General features: G+C 53.3%; 1 protein-coding gene and 1 long non-coding RNA gene across 6 annotated transcripts in view; one reads left to right on the forward strand and one right to left on the reverse strand.

Moving 5' to 3' along the window:
• The window catches only part of SEC14L1 (SEC14 like lipid binding 1), an 88,882-nt gene that overhangs the window by 18,540 nt on the left and 49,400 nt on the right, over window positions 1–20,942 (forward strand). For 2 of the 5 annotated variants that reach the window (XM_078438101.2, XM_078438100.2), the window contains exons 3-4: window positions 18,962–19,066; window positions 19,892–19,984. In XM_078438101.2, the coding sequence (XP_078294227.1) occupies window positions 19,922–19,984 (63 nt within the window). In that variant the 5' untranslated portion in view covers window positions 18,962–19,066; window positions 19,892–19,921. Of the gene's footprint in view, window positions 1–17,686; window positions 17,846–18,207; window positions 18,591–18,961; window positions 19,067–19,891; window positions 19,985–20,942 lie in introns of those variants that run through there. The other 3 variants (XM_078438099.2, XM_078438103.2, XM_078438104.2) reach the window with 3 other exon arrangements.
• Window positions 5,891–11,700, reverse strand: LOC132687266 (uncharacterized). Its single transcript, XR_013552195.2, has 3 exons — window positions 9,859–11,700; window positions 9,610–9,787; window positions 5,891–8,980 (listed from the first exon to the last, which is right to left on the reverse strand). It is a non-coding gene; the product is annotated as an uncharacterized LOC132687266 (long non-coding RNA).

A 20,942-nucleotide genomic window follows, 5' to 3' on the forward strand; every position in this document is an offset into this window, starting at 1 on the left:
AGAACCAGTTAAGAACGGATACCAGCCTGGGGGAATCTGTCTGTCGGCACGTCCTTCCCGGAAACACTGCCGGGCCGAGCGGACCACTGTCTTTGGGACAAACAGCAGTTCAGAAGTGAAGATCTCCGAGGCCTCCGTGCTTCCCACGAGTGCGACACAGTTAAACACGAGCTATCCCTTCTTACTGTTTCCACATTAGGCCATGGTTGCTCCTGGTGTGCTGTAAACACAACCTCGTATCCTATCTCAAAGACCTAAAATACTCCCCAGGGTGGGAAGGAGAGGCCACTGTCTGTGCTATCCCTGCTTAAGTGAGACCTTTTTATTTATTATTTTATTTTATTTTATTTTATTTTATTTTATTTTAATTTTATTTTATTTAAATTTTTATTTTATTTATGATTATTATTTTTAAAAACTTTTAATGTTTATTGATATTAGAGAGAGAGAGACAGAGACAGTGCATGAACAGGGGAGGGGCAGAGAGCGAGGGAGACAGAATCTGAAGCAGGCTCCAGGCTCTGAGCCGTCAGCACAGTGCCTGATGCAGGGCTCAAACTCATGAACAGTGACATAATGACCTGAGCCGAAGTCAGATGTTCAACCGACTGAGCCACCCAGGCGCCCCTAATTTTATTTTGGAGAGAGAGGGTACAGGTGAGGGAGGGGCAGAGAGACAGAGAGAATCCCACAAGGGTCAGAGAGAGAGACAGAGAGAGAGAAGCGGGGCTCACCCAAAGCAAAGTGGGGCTCAGACTCCCCAACTATCAGATCGTGACCTGAGCCAAGGTCAGATGCTTAACCGACTGAGCCACCCAGGTGCCCTAAGTGAGACCTTTCTAACAATACCGGGTGGACCCCCTGGAGATCTGTGATAAATGCCATTAGCATAGAGGTCCTAGGAGCCTCTCCTTTCCCTCCACCCCACCTCCTGATTCAGGAGTCGGGCACAAACGTCAAACCATTCGTGGGCTCGCATTTTCTGGAGGCCCACAGCCATGAAATGCTGGAACAAAGGTCCCCTCAGGTCTTACTTTCAGATCTGTTTTCTTGTTTTGCCTTGAATCATTCACTCCAGAAAACTTCCGCCTTCCAGCTCTTTCCTGGGTCTGACGTCCACCGGTTACAGATAGACCGCTGAATGCAAATGTGGGTTTTTCTCCTGGGGACTGTCAGGCAGAGCGTTTCTGTGGTTGTATCATCTGCTTAATGCTCCAGGCCCTTGGCCTTTGGCAGCTAAGTTTGGTCGTGGGAGATGTTTTCCAAGTACCTGGGAGTACTTGGCAGAATAAAGCAGGAACACTTACATTGAAAAGCCTCTCTGTCAAGCCCTGTTTTGAAGTCCGTTCATGGTGCCGTAAAGAAAATTAAAAGAAAAGAAATGAAAGAGCTTTGACTCGTATGTCTTTGTAAACCCTACAAAAATTCACAAGGCTGTAAAGATGCGAACGAGCCCATTTTGGGGTGTTCTCGCTCCTGGAGGGAGTTGGTGTATCTGTGGAATGGCTAAATCAGGCAGAATCTTTTATTCTTCTTAATGTTTTCATTTATTTTTTAGAATGGGAGAGCACGAACGGGGGAGGGGCAGAGAGAGAGGGAGACACAGAATCCCAAGCAAGCTCCAGGCTCTGAGCTGTCAGCACAGAGCCCGACACAGGGCTCGAACTCACGGACTGCGAGATGGGTGGAGTGGGATTTCTCAGAGCAGATACTGGGACCAAAGCCCTTCTAGGTGGGAGAGGCTCAAAGTTCCAGAAAGGGAGAGAGGCGTGTGCTTCCCGGAACAGCAAGCCCTTGAGCCCCAGCACGATGGACTTGGCTCTTGGGGCAAAGTTGAATTCAAGTCAACTATTCTGGGGACGCCTGGGAGGCTCAGCCTGTTGAGTGTCTGATTCTTGATTTCGGCTCAGGTCATGATCTCAGAGTTTGTGGGATCCAGCCCCACGTCGGGCTCCACACCATCAGCGTGGAGCCTGCTTGGGATGCTCTCTCTCCCTCTCTCTCTGCCCCTCCCCCTCCAAAATAAATGGACATAAAAAAAAAAAAAAAAGAAACCCAGTATTTTGATTGCTGTTTTTTGTATTGTCTTTACAAGTCTGAGAACTAACACAAACACACAAGGTCAGGATTTTCGATTTGAAATTCAGAGAGGCACTTTTACCAGCGACAGCGTGTTCGAACAACCGTGGAGGTCCACAGACTTTTCTGCAACCTCTGCCCATTCCTCCAAGAAGCCACCAGGCAAGATACTCGACCACCGACTGTAGAATTGACCCTTCTTCATGGACTGTGGATGTGAGTGGGGGCCAGGCCTCGGGCTGGGGGAGATTTTGGACCGTGACTTACAGGCCAACACCCCATGTTTACAAAATTAAACGTTCAGCATCCTTTTGATGCCATAGGTGGTGCTCTCTGGGTCCTTTGAGCACCACCTACCCCACAGTCTCCAGCCTCTCTCTTCTCTGCAGGAAACGCTAGCAAACTAACCAACGTGCAGAGGCACTTTCCGGGTGCATGCAGAGATGCAGAGACCCGACCAACGTCTTTTTTTTTTTTTTTTTTTTTTTTAAATTTTTTTTTTTTTTTCAACGTTTTTTATTTATTTTTGGGACAGAGAGAGGCAGAGCATGAACGGGGGAGGGTCAGAGAGAGAGGGAGACACAGAATCGGAAACAGGCTCCAGGCTCCGAGCCATCAGCCCAGAGCCTGACGCGGGGCGCGAACTCACGGACCGTGAGATCGTGACCTGGCTGAAGTCGGACGCTTAACCAACTGCGCCACCCAGGCGCCCCTCGACCAACGTCTTTGCAAACGACTGGTATTTTTAAAAACTCTAATAAGCTATTCTTGCCGGCTGAATGGATGTTTTGACAGCCTAATGGTGATCGATGTGTTCCACAGCTTCTAGACGGAGCTGATGAATTATAGAGTAACTTCACGGATCAAGCCCTAGAGGAGAATTTGCTCCACGGGGTTGGTCTGTCCCCAGCGATGGCTCAGGAAAACCCATCCCCCTGTTGGCCTTGGCCGTCTCCTGCAGGAAGAAACATTCTCAGGGCTGAGGGATTAGGTGTGCCTTCATTACCGCGGAGCTGGAGGCAAAAGGTTAAGTTTGGGTGGGGGGGGGGGTGTCAGATCTTTGAGGCTCCCTGAAGACCCCTGCCCGGCCCTCCCTCGTATTCCCATCTCTCTAGCTGCGGATGTACGTAGGAAGGCAGAATGGGCCGTGATGGGACCCGGCACGGTCAGAAGACCCTAAAAACAAGAGCTCCTGTGCCAGCCTGGCACCCATGTGCCCTTGAACCCGCGACCGGAAGGCCTGAGACTTGGGGGCCCAGCAGCAAGACTGGCCTTTCATCTTGGGCGGCTGCGGGGTCAGCGGGATGGCAGGAATAACGTGATTTTCTAATCACACCCAGAAGGCCAACAGGTCCACCTGGCTTAGCTTGGTCACCCCAGTGGCTCACGAGCTGGGGGTGTGTGGCTGCTCAGAGCCACGAAGGGTGGGCATCGCCGAGGGCTCTTTGGAAGGGTTTGGAAAAAGTGCTGCTTTCTTCAACCTGACGCCTCTTATCCCGGCAGGCTCTCAAGGGGGTCCGTCTCCACAGAGAGGCCTTGTCTCCCTCTTCTCGACCGTTACAAACCGATGATCTTAAAATGTGTCGTCCAACCAGGTCACTTCTGAGAGTGACAGGAGGGCATTGTGAATAATTACTCTGAGTCCACAGGCATACCCGGAGACTGCCTTGGGCCAACCGGGACACCTGTCACCCTAACTAGAAAGGGCAAAGAAGGGAAGGAATGTGAACGAGGCCCCTTTGTCTCCACCCATGTCAGACTGTCCTTTGAGCCCTACACTTGCCCAGTGGCAACGGACACTTTTCTCTTCTGTAACGCAATCTCGGGTGCCACTGAGTCCAAAGGTAACAAAGGACAGAGTATTTCCAGCTGCCGGTCCAGGAATGGCATTTAACCCAGGGAGAGCCCTGGCCATGGCCAGAGAAGGTCATCTTTCCTGAGTCAAGGTTACATTTCCGCAGCACGGGAGCCTCTGTCACGTAACTGTTCTCACACGCGTGCGGGTAGGACACAGACCCGCTGCCGTCTCTAGTAACATCAGCATCACCTCTGTAAGCGCGTTCCTGTCTTTTTACGCAGGGAGCGCAGGCTTTGGCTGGCAAGGTGATCCCAGGGGGTCCGGAACAGGAAAGAAGTAACTAGCACCTTCCAGTAGCCTCCCCACCCTCTTCGACGGGAGGGAGGCAGCGGCTGGCTTGGCTGTCTTCCCGAGCAGGGTCCCAAGAGCTAGATTAACAGCCAGGAAAATGAGCCTCCGCGCGCAGCGATGGGGGAAGGAAAATAAGAGTCTTCAGCAGATCACTTGGCCTCCCACCCTCCTTAGGGGTTGCGGGTCATTTCCAGGCCCCCGGCCACGCAAGAAGCACCTGCGTCTCTCAGGAGTTGAGACACCGAGGCTCAAATCACCGCGGTCACTGGAGGAAAGGCTCACAAACGGCCCGTACCCTGTGGGAGAGGAGACCGGGTTGTCGTGAAGGCGTCCAGCTCTCTGGCAGGACAGGAAGCAGGGTTTCTTTTAGCCGCCTGCAGAACGGGGGGGTGTATGTGATGAACATCACTTAGGCTGAGTGAGTGCAAAATAGCACGTCCGAGGGCACGTAACGAGTAATATCTTCATCCCCGAGGAGAGGGCCAGTCTGGCCGAGAGATCGTCAACTGGAGATAAGAGTGGACAAGCACAGGGAGGAAGAACGTTTCCTGGACTCTCGTATGGTCCCCGGCGAGGTCTGAAAATCAAACCGACAATGACGTTCGCGGAGAAAAACACCCAACGGTTACGGAGTGGAAGTTGTTTGTGGCACCGGGAGTTGTCACGAGGAAATGAACACGTGAGGAAACAGTTAAACCTGAGTATTTTTGTGCTGGGTTTGAGGCCGAGTGGAGGGTCGTGGAGGAACGTGACAGGTCAAAAATTAGAGGTAAGGGTGGTGAGCGGGGACACGCTCGGAAGGGCCGTTTGTTGGGATTCTTCCTGGCGTCCCCCTGGCGTCGGAGACGCCCCCTTTGCCCTGGGCGGAGGGAGGGCACCTCTCACATCAGGAGTTGTTTTTTTTTTAATGTTTATTTCTGAGAAAGAGAGAGAGAGAGAGAGAGACAGAGCACGAACAGGGGAGGCGTAGAGAGAGAGAGGGAGACACAGAATCCGAAGCAGGCTCCAGGCTCCGAGCTGTCAGCACAGAGCCCGTCGTGAGGCTCGAACCCACGAACCGTGAGATCATGACCTGAGCTGAAGTTGGACGCTTAACCAACTGAGCTACTCAGGTGCCCCAGGATCGATTCCTTCCTTCCTTCCTTCCTTCCTTCCTTCCTTCCTTCCTTCCTCTCTTTTGTCTCTCTTTCTTTTCTTTCTTTTCTCTCTCTCCCTTCCTTCCTCCCTCCCTCCCTCTTTCTTCCTTCCCTTCTTTTCCCTTCCCCTTCCTTCCTTCCTTTTTTCTTTCTTTCTTTCTTTCTTTCTCCCTCCCTTCCTTCCTCCCTTCCTTCCTTTCCTCTCTCTCTTTCTTTTCTTTCTCTCTCTCCCTTTCTTCCTTCCTCCCTCCCTTTCTTCCTTCCCTTCCCCTTCCTTCCTTCCTCCCTCCTTCCCTTCTTCCTTCCTTTCTTTCTTTCTTTCTTTCTTTCTTTCCTCCCTCCCTCCCTCCCTCCCTCCCTGCCTTCTTCCTTCCTTCCTTCCTCTCTCCCCCTCTCGCTCTCTTCCTTCCTTCTTTTCTTTTTCTTTCTTCCTTCCTTCCTCTTTTTCTTTCTTTCTTTCTTTTTCTTTCTTTCTTTCCTTCCTTCCTTCCTTCCTTCCTTCCTTCCTTCCTTCCTTCCTTCTTTTTCTCTCATTTCTCTCTTTCTTTTCTTTCCTTTCTAGGCTTCACGCCCAGCATGGAGCCCAACGTAGGGCCTGAACTCACGACCTTGAGATCAACACCTGAGCTGAGATCAAGAGTCAGATGCTCAACCAGCTGAGCCCCCCAGGTGCCTCTCATGTCAAGATTTTATGACCTATGTCAGGGAAAAGTGGAGGAAGGTCGGCCTGAACTTCCTGCTTCTGTTGTCTTCTCAAATTCCTTTAGCTTGCAATATTTAACGTGCCAAGATGCCAAGTTTGGGGGTACCATGTCCTGAACCCCACCCAAGCATGTTCTTAAAAGTACAAAATGTGCAGGACCCATCAACCATGTACCCCCAGGAATGGCCTGTTCGGTCTCCCGGCCTCACCTCTCGCATCTGAGCTCAGCTGGGGTCACACCGGAGCCGGTCTCCGAGTCACCTCTGATGGACGGGGAAGCAGGTGCATGACTCCCAAGCATGTGTCCTTGATCTTCTCCCCACCACAGTCTGAGGCTGCCCCAGAGGTTTTGTACCTCTCTCTACACGTGGATTGTGCTCAGATTTCCAGATTGCAGGTGTCCCCTTTCCAACGTGGAAACGTAAGACCTGCTGGCGCTCAGATGTGCGATTTAGATTCAACTAATCGCGTGCTCCGAGGGAGACTTGACTCAGCACTCACGCCGCAGGCAGGGGGTAGGGGACAGGGCACGGTGTTGGTGGCGTCTACTGTGGCAGAGCGAGTTCTGGAGACGGGAGCCAAGGTAGCAACATCCTGACTTGGCAGCTTCCCGATCCTGGTGCGGCCCCATCGGTGAGCCGGTTCTCCGGTTGTTCCTGGAAGCCTGCCCGGTGGCGGCATCTCAGTAACCCCGTGAGCTCCCTGCCCCCCCACCCCCCTTCAGAAACCTCTTTGGCTTGAACCAGCCACAGCGGACTCCGTTGTCCGCGACTAAGAACCCCCCGGTGGACACAGAGCGAGGACAGCAGAGAGCAGGGAAAAGGGGGTTCAGGATACGGCAGAAGAGTCTAGAAAAAGATACGGGAAACTGACAAGGATTTTGAACAATGGCCCCGCCGCATGCGTTCGCTGCAACCCTTACAACAGCTCTAGTTGGCGTGATTCTTCCCGTGTTACAGACGAGCAACTCGTCCCAGAACGGTGAAGGGTCCTGCCCAAGGCCACACCGCCTGCCACTGTGACCCGGGAATGGGAGCCCGGATCCTTTCGCGCTAAGCCCGGGATCTCTCCACCTTATCACTCCGCCCAGGCCAGCCCCGCTTACGGAAGGGAGTAGGAGCGCCCCCTCCCGTTGCGTCTCCCTTCTCTGACCCCGATCTTGAAAGTGCAGTTTAGGGGCGCCTGGGTGGCTCGGTCGGCTAAGCGTCCGACTTTGGCTCAGGTCATGATCTCACGGTCCGTGAGTTCGAGCCCCGCATCAGGCTCTGTGCTGACAGCTCAGAGCCTGGAGCCTGTTTCAGATTCTGTGTCTCCCTCTCTTTCTGCTCCTCCCCTGTTCATGCTCTGTCTCTGTCTCAAAAATAAATAAACGTTAAAAAAAAAAAAAAAAAAGTGCAGTTTACCCGTGGGCTCAACAGACCATGTGGGTCTTCATGAGTCAGGGGCAGGCAGCTCAGGCCTCGGAAAACACCGCAAAGGGTCCCCCACCGAGAGGGAGGGGTTACAGCAGCTCAGTGCTTTCTGCATTCGGCCAGGCCACCGCTCCGTTGGAATTTTTTCTCCAGGCAGCGAGCGTCGCCCTTAGGCAATGACGCTTCGAAATGGGCACCACCAAAGGGTGACGGGAAGTCACCAAAACCTACGTTGTGGTTATGACGGCATGGTGGCGTTGCAGGTGATTTTTCTTTTCTTCTGGGTGTGCGTCCGCCTTTAAACACGTTTCTAAGTTGAGCCTGCGCTCCGGTGGGTTTTCGCTGCGAGGAACAGAACACGTGGCGTGAAACTGGGCCGCCCGGTGAGGACGCCGATGGGTTCACGGGACTGGATGTCTGGCAGAAGGAGGGCCCCACGCGTGGCAAGGACACGTCACCAGAGACTGCCTCTGCTTCTTCCACCTCCTCCCCGTGGCCCCAGCATCCTCCCCACCAAACGCTGGCTCCTCTTATGCACACGGCCCAACCGTAGCAGCCTCAGGGACCCGAGCAGGCACGACAGGGCCAGACACAGACATAGGGGACTTCTGTTTCCGCGTCTCCCTTTTCAGAGTGCGGGAACCCTTCCGGCACCCCCTGGCAGACTTCCCTGTAGGTCTCATTGGTCACAACTGGGTGACACGCTCACTCCCAAATCTGTCCGTGGGAGGGGCGTCCGGGGGGCTCAGTCGGTTGAGCCTCCGACTTCGGCTCAGGTCACGCTCCCGCGGTTCACAAGTTCGAGCCCCGCGTCGGGCTCTGTGTCGATGGCTCGGAGCCCGGAGCCTGCTTCAGATTCGGCGTCTCCCCCTCTCTCTGCCCCTCCCCCACTCTCACTTTGTCTCTCTGTCTCTCAAAAAAAAAATAAATAAATGTAAAAATAAAATTAAAAAAAAAAAATCTGTCTGTGGGACAAGGGGTGCCTTAGACTCACCTGGTCTACCTGCCGGAGGTGGCCCTGGGGCCCCGTAACGTGGACGGGGGCAAATGCCTGAACAAAGTCGGGGCGTTGAGGACTGAAGACGTGGGATGGGTGCCTTGTAGACAGTCTACTATGGCAGATGTTATTTTATAACTTAAACAATGACAGGGGCACCTGGGTGGCTCGGTCGGTTGAACGTCTGACTCTTGACATCGGCTCGGGTCGGGGCCCCCGCGTCGGGCTCTGCTCTGGGCACGGAGCCTGCTTAAGACCCTCTCTCCCTTCCTCTGTCTCTCTCTGCCTCTCTCCCCGGCTCACACACGCGCGCGCGCTCTCCCTAAAATGAAACACAATAAAATAAATAAATAATTGCGCTAATTTTTTAAAAGCTGAAAATTACCGTCGTGTGGTCGGCCCCGCCGTGGAGGGCTTTGGCGGAAGCGTGTTGCTGGGTCCGCTCGCGCGCCGCTCTTGATCTCGGGGTTGTGAGTTCGAGCCCCACGCCGGGTGCAGAGATTGCTACCAAAAAAAAAAAAAAAAAAAAGTAAAGAAAGGGAAAGAAAATTCTTCCTATTATTCTCGCCGAGTGCAGGGTACCTTTAACTCCACTGAGCCTGCTGAAACCTGAACTTCATCCCTGGCTGGCGAAGCTGTGGAGTGTTTCTTCCCTCCGTTATGTCACGTGCTCGGCGCTCAGGAGCGCCGCGATTATAGATCTCCGAACCACAGACGCTTGGAAGAATAAATGGAACATTAAAAAGTCGTGCAGGTTATTGCCACTTGTTAGCTAAAGGATTTATAAGTCGGGACGGTTCAGACTGCTACTCAGGGCCCATACGGAAATAGCTTAAGGCCAGAGACGTTCTTGGCTCAGCCGCGCTCAGCAGGATGTCCGAGGACGCACGGGCGCCTCCGTCCATCGGGCGCTCACGCACCGCCAGGTGGACACCGCCTGGCATTTCACATGCCTTCTGGGCTTATGGGTGATGGGCTTTCCACCACGACACCTGGGCACACAAATCTGGAAGCTGGTGAGCTGGAAGAAAGAACAAAACGCAAAACGGAGAGAAGCTGATGCAACATGAAAACCCCCCGTGAGCGTTGGAGTCGGTGTTGGGCTCAGAGTCTTTGCCCTGGAAGTTGCTTACCCTGTGTGTGCCTTGGTGCCCCCATCTGTAACATGGGCTCTCCCGAGGATCAGTGAGGATGGGTGTGAAATGCCTAGCACCGGCCCAATGCGGTTGGTAGGTGGCCGAGGGGGCTGTTTTGGTCTCAGCCGGAGCTCTTAATGTAACTAAATTAAAGAGGGCGCCGTCTTCGGATGTCCTATGGGAAGAGAGGCATGGTCCCGAGTTCTGAATTCTCTGCAGGGTTTAAACAACCAGGCCTCCCCGTACCTTGGTTTCCTGGAGTGTGGGATAAACTCAGGTCGTCAGCACCGGAGAGAGACTCTCTGAGCCGCTAAGAAGCCGGTCCCCAGAGAAGTCCTTCGCGTCCCTGCCTGTGATGCCAGCTCTTCCCCAGGTGCACGTCCTAAACCTTTCGACGAGGCCAGCCGGGACACAGAGGTCAGCCTTGGTCACCAAGGACAGAGATGTCTTTGTCCTCTGGCTTTGGGTGCTTCCTGAGCCTGCTGGTGGTAAAAAGTCTCCTTTCCCTGCTGTGTGAAGTTCAAAGGTGTACCTCTCGTCCCCGGGGGGTGTGGAGGAAGGTCGCCTTAGCACTTCAGAGTGGAGTGAGCTCTCCGAACGTGGAGGGTGACCGGTGACCGGGGCTGCTGTGCCCAGCTAAGCAAGGTGACCGTCTCTGCCTGCATTTCCCCGACACCTTCAAGTCCTATCTAGCTTATAATTATCGAAGGCGCTTTACCAAGAAAGCGGGCAGGTCTGTGTCTCCAGCCATTCAGGCGAAGACTGGTCTTTTGAGCAGCACTCTGTGTTTGTTATTTTTGGGTTTGGGGGGAAATTTCAGATGGAGAAGGGCTTATCTAAATACACAGAGGATGGTTCTAGTAACCAACCAGAGGCGTAGGCAGGGTAATAATAATCTCTGGTTACAGAACGTTCCCGAGGCAGAGCTATAAGATGTCTGGCTGTGGGAAGCCTTTGCATACAGCCTCACCATTTACAAAGGGTTTTTGCAAACATTTTCTTATCTAAGCTTGAAAACCCCGTGAGAAACGTTTTCTGACACCAAATCCCATCAACATCCAATTAAAAAAAAAATTTCTTTTTCCCCCCTTTGCAAGAGCAAGGCCTCCGAAGCTGCTCTGGGCCACAGCCATGGTTCCATCAGGCGCTGCCATGGTAGGAAGGGCTGAGAGATGGGATTTTCAGCGAGGTGTGAAATGAGCAGATGCGTGGTTCTCAGCGGGAGGCCACAGAACATTCTGGAGGCAGAGCTGTCGGACGGCTGGCTGTGGGCGGCGCCCCAAATAAGGAATTGAGCGGAAATACTCCCCCCCTCACCATGTTCAAAAGCCTTTGGGGCGACAGGAGATTTTGGGGTCTGAGGCAGGCCTCTCTTTCATCTGTGTCACGGAGAAAGTGGGGGACCTCTGGGCCACAGACTGAAAGTGCTGCTGTCCACAGTTAGCCTTGGGACAGATGCTTCATTGATCAGATTTAGAGGGCTCAAGCTGCTGCTTCTTCTTTTTTTTTAGTGTTTATTTATTTTTGAGAGAGAGAGAGAGACAGAGTGTGAGCAGGGGAGGGGAAGAGAGAGAGGGAGACACAGAATCCGGAGCAGGCTCCAGGCTCCGAGCTGTCGGCACAGAGCCCGATGCAGGGCTCGAACCCATGAACCGCGAGAGCACGACCTGAGCTGAAGTCGGGCTCTCAACTGACCGAGCCACCCAGACGCCCCGAGGGATCGGCTTCTCATTCCTCGCTCAGGGTCCCCTTGTTGTGTGACCTTTGGTCGGTCCCTTGTTAGCACTCGGTGGGTCCTGCCAGGCCAACCCCACCCCCAGCTTGTGTCACCAGCAGAGCAGCCTGGGGACCCACTGCTGGCTTGCTAACCTAAGTCCCCCTCTAGCCTACAAGAAAAGTGCCACACAGCTGCATGGGGCCAAGATGCCAGGACTATATTTTGCGAAACAAACAAACAAACCAAAAAGAAGTATGATTGGATTGGCTATTTTTATTTCTCTGAGCCGGAAGCTGAAAGGCCTCAGGCCATCCTTTGTTGTCCTAAATCTCACTGGAGGAGTGCTGTGCTTCTCAGGGCACACACAACAATTTGCCTCTTAAGCCAGGCTGCTTCCCTAGGCTCTAGATGTCCTAGCCTGGTGACACAGAGGACAGACCGGGGTGGGGAGACCACCGCCCTCAAGGATGCTTCAGCTCAGTCCATGGGATGGAGAGATGTGTTTAATGCACTCAGAATAAAGGCTGGGGTGGGGTGGGGTGGGGGTGTGCCTGGGTGGCTCATTCGGTTGGTCGGCCGACCTTGGCTCAGGTCATGATCTCACGGTTCATGGGTTCGAACCCTGCATCGGGCTCTGTTGCTGCAACCCAGAGCCTGGAACCTGCTTGGGATTCTGTGTCTCCCTCTCTCCCTGCCCCTCCCCTGCTGGCACTCTCTCTGTCTCTCAAAAATACATAAACGTTAAAACCATTTAAAAAAGAAAAGAATAAAGGCCGAATGTAAGGCTCATGACTTCAACCCAACCAATATGTAATAGGGCTCTGGAAAAACGCCAGGTGCCATGATAGGTGGGAGAAAATGAGTGCATATGGTCCTAGGACCCAAGCAACTTACAATTTGATGGGACACAGACCTGGTTCTTCTTTTCAAGTTTATTTTAAGAGAGAGAGAGCGAGCACGTGAGTGGGTAGGGGAGGGGCGGAGAGAGAAGGAGAGAGAGAATCCCAAGCAGGCTCCACGCTGTCAGCACAGAGCCCGACGACAAGGGCCTCGAAACTGCGAACCGGTAAGATCATGACCTGAGTCGAGGTCGAGAGTCGGACGCTTAACCGACCGAGCCACCCAGGCGCCCCGACCCGATTCTTTTATAATCTCGTTGAAGACGGCTTGCCTTCAACGGAAGTGCCAAGCACATAAGCATCTAGAGAAAGAGCAGGTGACAAGAAAGGCTTCGGGGAGGGCTGTGGAACTCAGCAGCTACAACTTCGCCCTTTCCACGTCTGTCCTGTGCCGTAGGCTCAGCACCTGGAGGGAAAATCTGCTTTTATATAGTGTATCTTCCCACACTCCCGCGCTCGATATGGTGTCTGAATAAATTAAGGAGCCGAATAAGTGTTTGCCCAGTTAACAAAGGCACGAATCAGGGAACAGACAGCGGGGGGATGGAAATAAAATCATTCTGGATAGAGGAAAGCTGGGGACCAGATTTATAGAAGACCTCGGACGGCAGGCTTCGATGCTTACATTGATTTCTGTCGTCAGTGCAGGTGTCGAGTGAAGGGGTGAGTTTGCGTTGGTGGTTTCGAGAGAGAATATTCTGCCGGCAGCCTCAAGGGTGCCCTGGAAGAGGGAAGACTTGGGCGGCCAAACCAATTAAGAAAGCGGGAGCTCTGCCCTCTCCGGATTGAAAGGAAATGTTTCAGAGACGGGTAAGGTCGGATGATAACTTTTGCAAATCTGGCTTCCTGGCCTCAAGTTTTCCCAGGTTGGAAATGAGGCAATGGTATTCGCTCAAGGCCACTGGCTGACCGCCAGAGCGCAATTAGGAAGTTGTGCCTGTGGGGGAATCTACCTCCCCCAACCCCCAGACTTCCCCAGGCTGGAAACTTCGCCAGATGGCCCGTGTCAGGAGAATCTGTCACGTTTTGCAAGGCTGTCTTTTGCCACCAAAGGAGAAAGTAATCTCTTCCAGACGTGGAAGAGGGCTGACACGTCCCTGTGACTGACCAATGTGTAAAGGACCAACGCGGGGGTGGGGGGGAGGGCCGCCGGACTATAAGTGCCATCGGGCCTGTCACACAGCCTGGATACTTAATTGACCCTGACTCTCAGTCACATTCAAAGGGATCATTCAGACCTTATTTCCCGTTTCTCTGGCTGCCGTGGGGAAGCGGTTGGGCTCCACAGGCTGGAATTTGAGCTGAGACTGTCACTTGGCTCCCAGCGTCTCCCCTGAATGACCCTCCCCTTAAAACATATCCCCAAACCTCTCGGTGTCACCACCTTCCCATGCTTCCCTCGGAATGACTCTTGAAAGGGCACCAAGAGCGATGGAGAAGATGTGGCTGCAGGGACAGTGACAGTGTCCCCAGCTCAGGTTACTTCTATTGGGGAAGACGTTAACAGCCACAGGGTCTGTGCCCCGGCCCAGGTGTGAGCGGCCCAGGGGTCCACATCCATCCACATCAGCCGGAGGTGGCCACACGGAAAACAGGAGCTTTAGATTCGGGCTCCTAGTGGACAGTCAGCTGAGCAACCCAAAGGAACCAGAGGGTCTCTCTGTGGATGTCAGAACTTGGGACTCTTCGGTTTCCGTCCCAGGGTCCCCATCAAGGCTTCCGTCTACCCAACGAGAGGTGACAGCAGGTGAGGAGCTTATTAGGAAGAAGGCTCATGGAGCTGGGGGCTCACTCCAGGTGTCTCAGAATTCTCTCGTAGTACAACTTGCGAGTCTGAGGAAGAGAGCCAGGGGTGCTGCGGCAGATGAGCGGGGCCACGTCACGTCACCTCCACCGGTGCTCCGCCGTCCCACCGGCTGTCCTGCCCTTTGCCTTGTCACGCACGCACTACCGTGCGCGCACACACGTTACATCCACAAAGCGCCATCAAGGAGGGGTGTTAGGTCCTCACCTTCGCTCTCCTCCTCCTTGCTGGCCGGGGGTGCAGGAAACATTGAGATAAGACAAGGCAGCAAGACGGAAGGACCCCATGGCCCCGCCGATGAGAGACGAGACCGCCCGCGTCCACACAGCCTGACTATCGGGACTCCTGTGTCGACACGACCCGCTGTGTGTCTGGAAAATTCCTGGCCGGGGAAGATAAGACCGTAAACCAACGAACGGCTTCACCGTTTGCTTCAGGAAACTCATGAAAAAATAATGTCTTCTAACAAAAGATGGCTCATCTTGGCAAACAGCTTGTTTAGCAGATGGCCGTGTACTCGTCGAGGCTCAAATCTTCAAGACCCGCTGCTTGCTGTACCCATCAGGTCTAAACAACTACATCACCGAACGGACCTAGTCCTTCTTGGTCCCGGTTTTGAGACAGCTGCCTCGAACGCTTAAGCCCAGACTCACATCCCCTGAAATGTGCCCCCAACCTCCCCCCGCTGACCCACCAAGAGTGTCTCCAGGCTGACTCTGGTTAAGGTGGAGCTCTCCCCTGCTGGACTTGACTTAATCACCGTAGCCTTGGGTCATCAGGGTGGTCCTTTGGGGGAATCGGCAATTGATAGTGATGATGAGACACCATACCAGCCTTGGACGCCATTCACAGGGACATAAACTTCTGTTCTGTCATGACACATTTGCTTGGGGGTCCTGGGCACCGGCAGCCAGACCTGACCCCCGCACTTCTCCGTTTCCCCTTCCACACGGTACTCATCTTTTTTATATATTTTTTTAATGTTTACTTATTTTTGAGAGAGACAGAGACAGAATGTGAGCGGGTTAGGGGCAGAGAGAGAGAGGGAGACACAGAATCGGAAGCAGGCTCCAGGCTCCGAGCGGTCAGCCCAGAGCCCGACGTGGGGCTCGAACTCACGAGCTGTGAGATCATGACCTGAGCCGAAGTCGGACGCTCAACTGACTGAGCCACCCAGGTGCCCCTTATGTTTTATTTTATAAATTATATATATATATATATATATATATATTTTAATGTTTATTTATTTTTGAGACAGAGACAGAGCGTGAACAGGGGAGGGGCAGAGAGAGAGGGAGACACAGGATCCGAAACAGGCTCCAGGCTCTGAGTTGTCAGCACAGAGCCCGATGTGGGGCTCGAACCCACGAACTGTGAGATCATGACCTGAGCACTGGATCTTTTCACGTAACTCTGTGGTATGTCGCTGGGGAGAGTTTCTTGTGCATTTTCGACAATTGCCCAATAAAACTGATTTAAAAACAATCCAACGTAAGCCTCAGTGGTGACAAGCCATCTTTTTTGTGTGTGTGAAAAACGTCTTATCATTGGTAATTTCAAATGCGGTAACTCAAACATTGGTCATTTCCAAGTGTACAAAAGCGGACAGAATCATACAATGAACAATTATCAACCTAGGACCAATCTTATTTCGTCTTAGCCCTTACTCCTCCCTCTCCCCACCTAGATTATTTTGAAAGTAATTTCCAACGCCGCATCATTTCACTGCAAAATATTTCCGGGCACATCCTTATAAGACAGGGCTTCTTTGAAAAATGTTAGCTATAATACCATTATCTCACCTAAAAAAATTAATTTTTTTAGTATCGTAACATGTTCAAAGTGTTTAAACTCCCCGGTTTCATAACAATGTATTTCACTGGTGAGAATCAAGACAGAAATAAGGTTCATGGTCAATGTCTTAGTTCTGTTTTTTTTTTTTCCTCTGAAAAGTTTTTTTTTTTTTTAAAGGGTTGAGAGAGAGCGTGTGGGCACGCGTGTGAGGGAGGGAGGGGCAGAGAAAGAGAGAGAGAAAGAAAGAGAGAGAGAGAGAGAGAGGGAGAGACTGAATTTCAATTCCGTGCTGGCAGCAGGAGTCTGACTTGGGGCTCAATCCCACAAACCGTGAGATCATGACCTGAGCCGAAGTCAAGCGTTGGTCCCTTAACTGACCGACGGAGCCACCCAGGTGCCCCTTTTGGAAAAGTTTTAACTGAAGTATACTATATATACACCAAAGCCTACAAACCATAAGCGTATGGCTCAATGATCTCCCAATCTCTTTTAGGTCCTCCCCCCCCCCCCTTTTTCCTTTAGAATTGATTCGATAAATAATATGTTTGTCATGCAGTGTTTCCCACAGTTGAAACTTGGGCGATTCTTTTCCCCTGAAATCATTTGGCACGTTTCTCTGTTCTCTATTTCCAGTAAATTGGTGGTTACACCTAGAGCTTATCAGATCAGGTCAATTTTTGACAAGACCATTTCATGGGTGCCGCTGTTTACTCCTACCGGGAGGTTCATCATTCCGGGGATGTTTCTTTCCGAAAGCATCTTTTGAAGGTGGATGCAATTTTTACAAACTGGCCGAAGCCCGTCGGAGCTGAGTCTAGTGAGCAGTGTGGCTGCTCAAGTTGGAAAATGAGGGTCAGAGAAAAATAGGGTGTGATCAAGTTATAAATGGTGCTCTTGGGTGTCTGCTAAACTAACCCTGGAGGAAATTCCAAAGCAGTTCCGGAAGTGTTCTGTGCAGGGGCAGCATCCGAAGTGCAGCCACCCAGGGTGACTAATGCAAAGGGCGCAGTAGTGACACGGCCGGAGAAATTGTGTGTTGGCGGTAAAGCCAGCCTTGCGGTGTGTGGGGGGACGTGCGCCGTGCCCCCCACCAGCCCTCGCTCCCCGTAAGGCGCCGGGTCTCAAGGTGCATCACCCTCGCGCTCTGAAGCTACAGCTGGAAGTGCGGCTGTCCCGCTGGAATGCAGCCCTCCTGGTCCCCAGGGGCTGACCTGGCCCCGCGTTCGTTCCATCGCGGGGCCTGGACGTGTTGACAAGACGATGCTCGGTTCCACCCAGCCCCTCCCAAGCCCTGGCACTCGCCTCCGCTGCATTACTCGGCGAGAATGCGGTCAGGGCGCTGCAGGGGGAGGCCTGCCGCCCCCGAGCAGTCCATAAAAAATGAGGAGGCACCGGACCTCCGGCGCCGGCCGGGCCTCGCAGCAGCGGCCGGGCCCCGGCCCCGAGCTGACTCTGACCTGGCAGGAACCGGCTTGCTCCAACTCGGCGCAACTCCAGGCCCAGCTTGCCCGCCCTCCCGTGTCTCGCCCCGCCTCCCGCCCTCCCCACCGCGGCCCGCGAGCCCCGCCCCTCAGCCTAGCCACGCCCTGTGACGAAAACAGGGCGGGGCCAGCGGCCTCTTGCGAGACTAGCCTTGCGTCAGGGCCGGCGCCAGCTCCGAGCTCCTCCCACGCCCGCCGGCCGCCGAGATGGCGCCTGCGCAGCGCGGCTCGGCCCGGGTCGTCCCCCTCCTCCCCTTCCCCTAGCAACGGTCGTAGCGCCCGCCTCCGTCCTTCGGCCGCGCTCGCGCACGCGCGCCCCTTCCGGCCGCCCGGCCCCGCCCTCCCCGTCACCCGTAACAACCACTGGAGCCTCGCCGCGCCCCTCCCTTGCCCGCCCCCCCTCCCCCCCCCGGTCCACTCCCCGGAACCGGCGGCGGAGCTGCGATCGCAGGCAGTGGAACGGCGACGGCACCCCGGAGCCGCCGGCATGAGCTCCCCCCGCCGCCCCGCGTTCCGGGCCCGGCCTTTCTGACAAGAGGTAGGCGCGCGTCGCCGCGGCGGGCTCCGAGCGCGCCCCCGGCCCGGCCCCTCCCGGCGTCGCGGGGCCCTTCGCGGCCCCCCGGCTTCCTCCGCCCCGGCGGGAGCGCCCCCCCCCCCCGCTCCCGCACTCCTCCCCCCCCCCCCCCCCCGCTCTCCCACTCCGGGAGCCCTCCCTGCGGGAGACAGAATTTGGGGTCTGATCCCGTCCCCGGCTCCCCTCCCCCGGGCCGGTCGGGGCTGGGGGCCCGCGGGGGCCGCCGCGCTGGAGCCCCCGTACCGGCCCGAGGGCCCGGCTGCCCTCAGCCTGCGCGCGGTGGACTCCCTGGGTCTGGCCATTGGCTGATTTTTAAGCACCAATTGTCATGCAATAGAGGCTGCCCGGGTCCGGGGTGCCACTTGGCCGTCGTAACTCCGGATTCCCACGTAGGAGGTTTCTCTGGACCCGAGCATCCGAAGCTGGGAACTGGCAGGAGTTCAGAAGTTCGTGAATTAGCGGGTTCCCCAGCGTGGGTTCTGCCGGGCAGTGGAATCGTGAATGGATGTTAGAGTATCTCAGCCGAGCACTGCTTTTTGAGTCTCCCAGCCCCCCGCATCCCTTTGTATACCCCGTAATCGCCCTCCCCTTCTCTGGGAGATCCTCGGAAATCCGTTTTCCCGGTTTTCAAATTGTGCTCCAGCATCGCCAGGGTTGCAAAACGGAATCGATCGTGGTCCCAAGCGCATCAGGACCTGCCAGTCCCAGAGTGAGGATTAATGCGGGGCTTCCAGGGGAGGTGGAGAGTTCCGGAGTTCGGGCTCTGCGTGTCATGATGTTAGAGCTGGAAGTCTTTCAAGGTTATCGCCCTCCAAACCTCATTGTACAGAGGTGAAACTGAGTCCACGGGAAGTCAAGGGACGTGCTTGAGGTCACCGAGAGTAATTGTGTGGCAGTTTTCAGACTGTCAGCGCTGTTTTCCAACATAACCTGTTCTTTCAGAGAGATAAGCTAAACAAACATACCGGAGAGAGTTCCAGACCCTGTTTAAATGTAATAACGTAGATAGGAATCTTCTGAAATAAAATATATTTCCGTAATCCTTTTCTTTTTTTTTTTTTTTTTTTTTTTTTTTTACAGCTAGACTTTGGGCTCCTTGAGTATTTTCCATTTTGTACTTTGGACTAGCCCCTCACCGTATCCAGCATGAAGTAACCTTCTTAATGATTATCCTCAGCAGGACAGGTAGGCTCTTTGGATTTCTTTTTCTTCCTCGTTTTTAAATAGGGAAGTAGGGTCTCGCGGAGGACTCCCCCCCCCCCCCCCCAAAAAGAGTGTATTTTTCATGACAGTGCACGGCGGCTGGCACCACCGGGGCAGGAATACGTACCTCGGGGAAGGTACCAGGGGGTACCTCGGGGAAGTAGGCTCCAGGACTCGAATTGATTGCGGACAGATACCACAGCTATTTGAGGCTTGGAAGTTTCAGGGGAGCCTCCAGCCAGAGTGCTTGGTGTTGCCGCCACGTGAAGACAAGTCTCTGAAATTGTGGTCACCGCAGTTAGAAGACAGGGATGGACAGTTAGACTTCGAAGCTCGCTTTTGAGGAGTTTTCCATCATTTGAGATACGGTAGTATTTTCTTCCACTTCTATGCTTGTGTGTCTCCAGACTTCATATCCTGAAGTGCCATCATTTTGGTTTGGCTTGTTGTAAAAGTCGTGGAAGAGAAAATGATTCGGGAACTAATACTCGGATCGTAACATCTCAGTGCCGGAAAGGACTGGGATCTTGTATCCCCGTACGTTCCCTGGAGAGGCCCCGGGAGGCCGACCAGAGGGGATTCCCTCATTACGCTTGAACTTCCTTCACCGACTCTTAAACTGTCTCATTACCTTCTCCTTCCTCGTGTAATCAAAGTAACATCTTTCGATTTTTGTGTGTAGAGAATGATGCGACCTATTGAGGTCCCTTTCTCCACTCGGGCTGTGGTTTGATGAGTAAACACGGATTTAAATTTTCCCTGTATCACGGGTTTTTTTTGTAATCGCAATACATTTGTGTCTTGCAGGTGTGAGAGGTTTGCTGTTGTGTTACAATCATGGTGCAGAAATACCAGTCACCAGTGAGGGTGTATAAACACCCCTTTGAGTTAATTATGGCTGTAAGTACTTTACATTTCGATTTACTCTTTGGCCTGTCTCAAGTATTCAGATTTGACTGTAGCTGGATGTATTCAGATTTGATCTGTAGCCGGATGTTTATCATTTGTCTCCATTCTCCCATTTTTACTTGTTCTGTTTTTATGCTGACGAGCCACGGCTAGAGTTTGTGAAGTGTCTTCAAACTCTCAGTCTCTGAAAATCAAAACCTGCCTGTTTGTTTTTTTTAAAACTGCACCTCAGGTTGATATACGGATCTGAGTTGAGGCGCCTGGGTGGCTCAGTTGATTAAGTGTCCATTTCTTGATTTCAGCTCAGGTCGTGATCTCAGGGTCGCAGGATCGAGTCCCGCGCCGGGATCTGCACTGAGCATGGAGCCTGCCTAAGATTTCTCTCTCTCTCCCTCCCCCTTTGCCCCTCAGAAGCAGGATTCTGATGAAATACTTTTTCCTCTGGATTTTGTTCTTCTTGTTTGTTAAAGGAGAAGAGGGATGTGGAGAGGGTTTTTTTTTTCCCCCGAGTCCCACTCCCCACCTCCCTCCCACCTCAAAGTCGGCCGCCGCTCTCACTTTGAACACCATTGATGGGTGTTGGCTGTTTCGTTTCTGTATTTAACTAGAAACTCAGGTGTTCTTGCATCTGGTTGTTTCTGCTCAACCTTGGTCGTGAGATTTATCCAGGTCAATATAGTTTTGAAAAATAACCTCCAAAACTCAAGTCCTCTCAAGGAAGCAATTTAGATTCAGGGAGTTTGTTTTTGTAAATCGAGGTATAATTTACATACAGTGAAATGGTCACATACTCAGTGTCCGTTTTGATCAGTTTTGAAGGAAGAGTGACCAACACGTCACTTGTAGAACCTTTCCATCCATTACCTCAGAAAGTTGCCTTGTTCCTCTCCTCAGTCAGTGTGAGGTTTTGGGGGTTTTACTTTTGGCGTGGGGGTGGTGTTTCTAGTTC

This window comes from Panthera onca, chromosome E1, assembly GCF_046562875.1.
Source record: "Panthera onca isolate mPanOnc1 chromosome E1, mPanOnc1 haplotype 2, whole genome shotgun sequence".
In the NCBI taxonomy this organism is placed as follows: Eukaryota; Metazoa; Chordata; class Mammalia; order Carnivora; family Felidae; genus Panthera; species Panthera onca.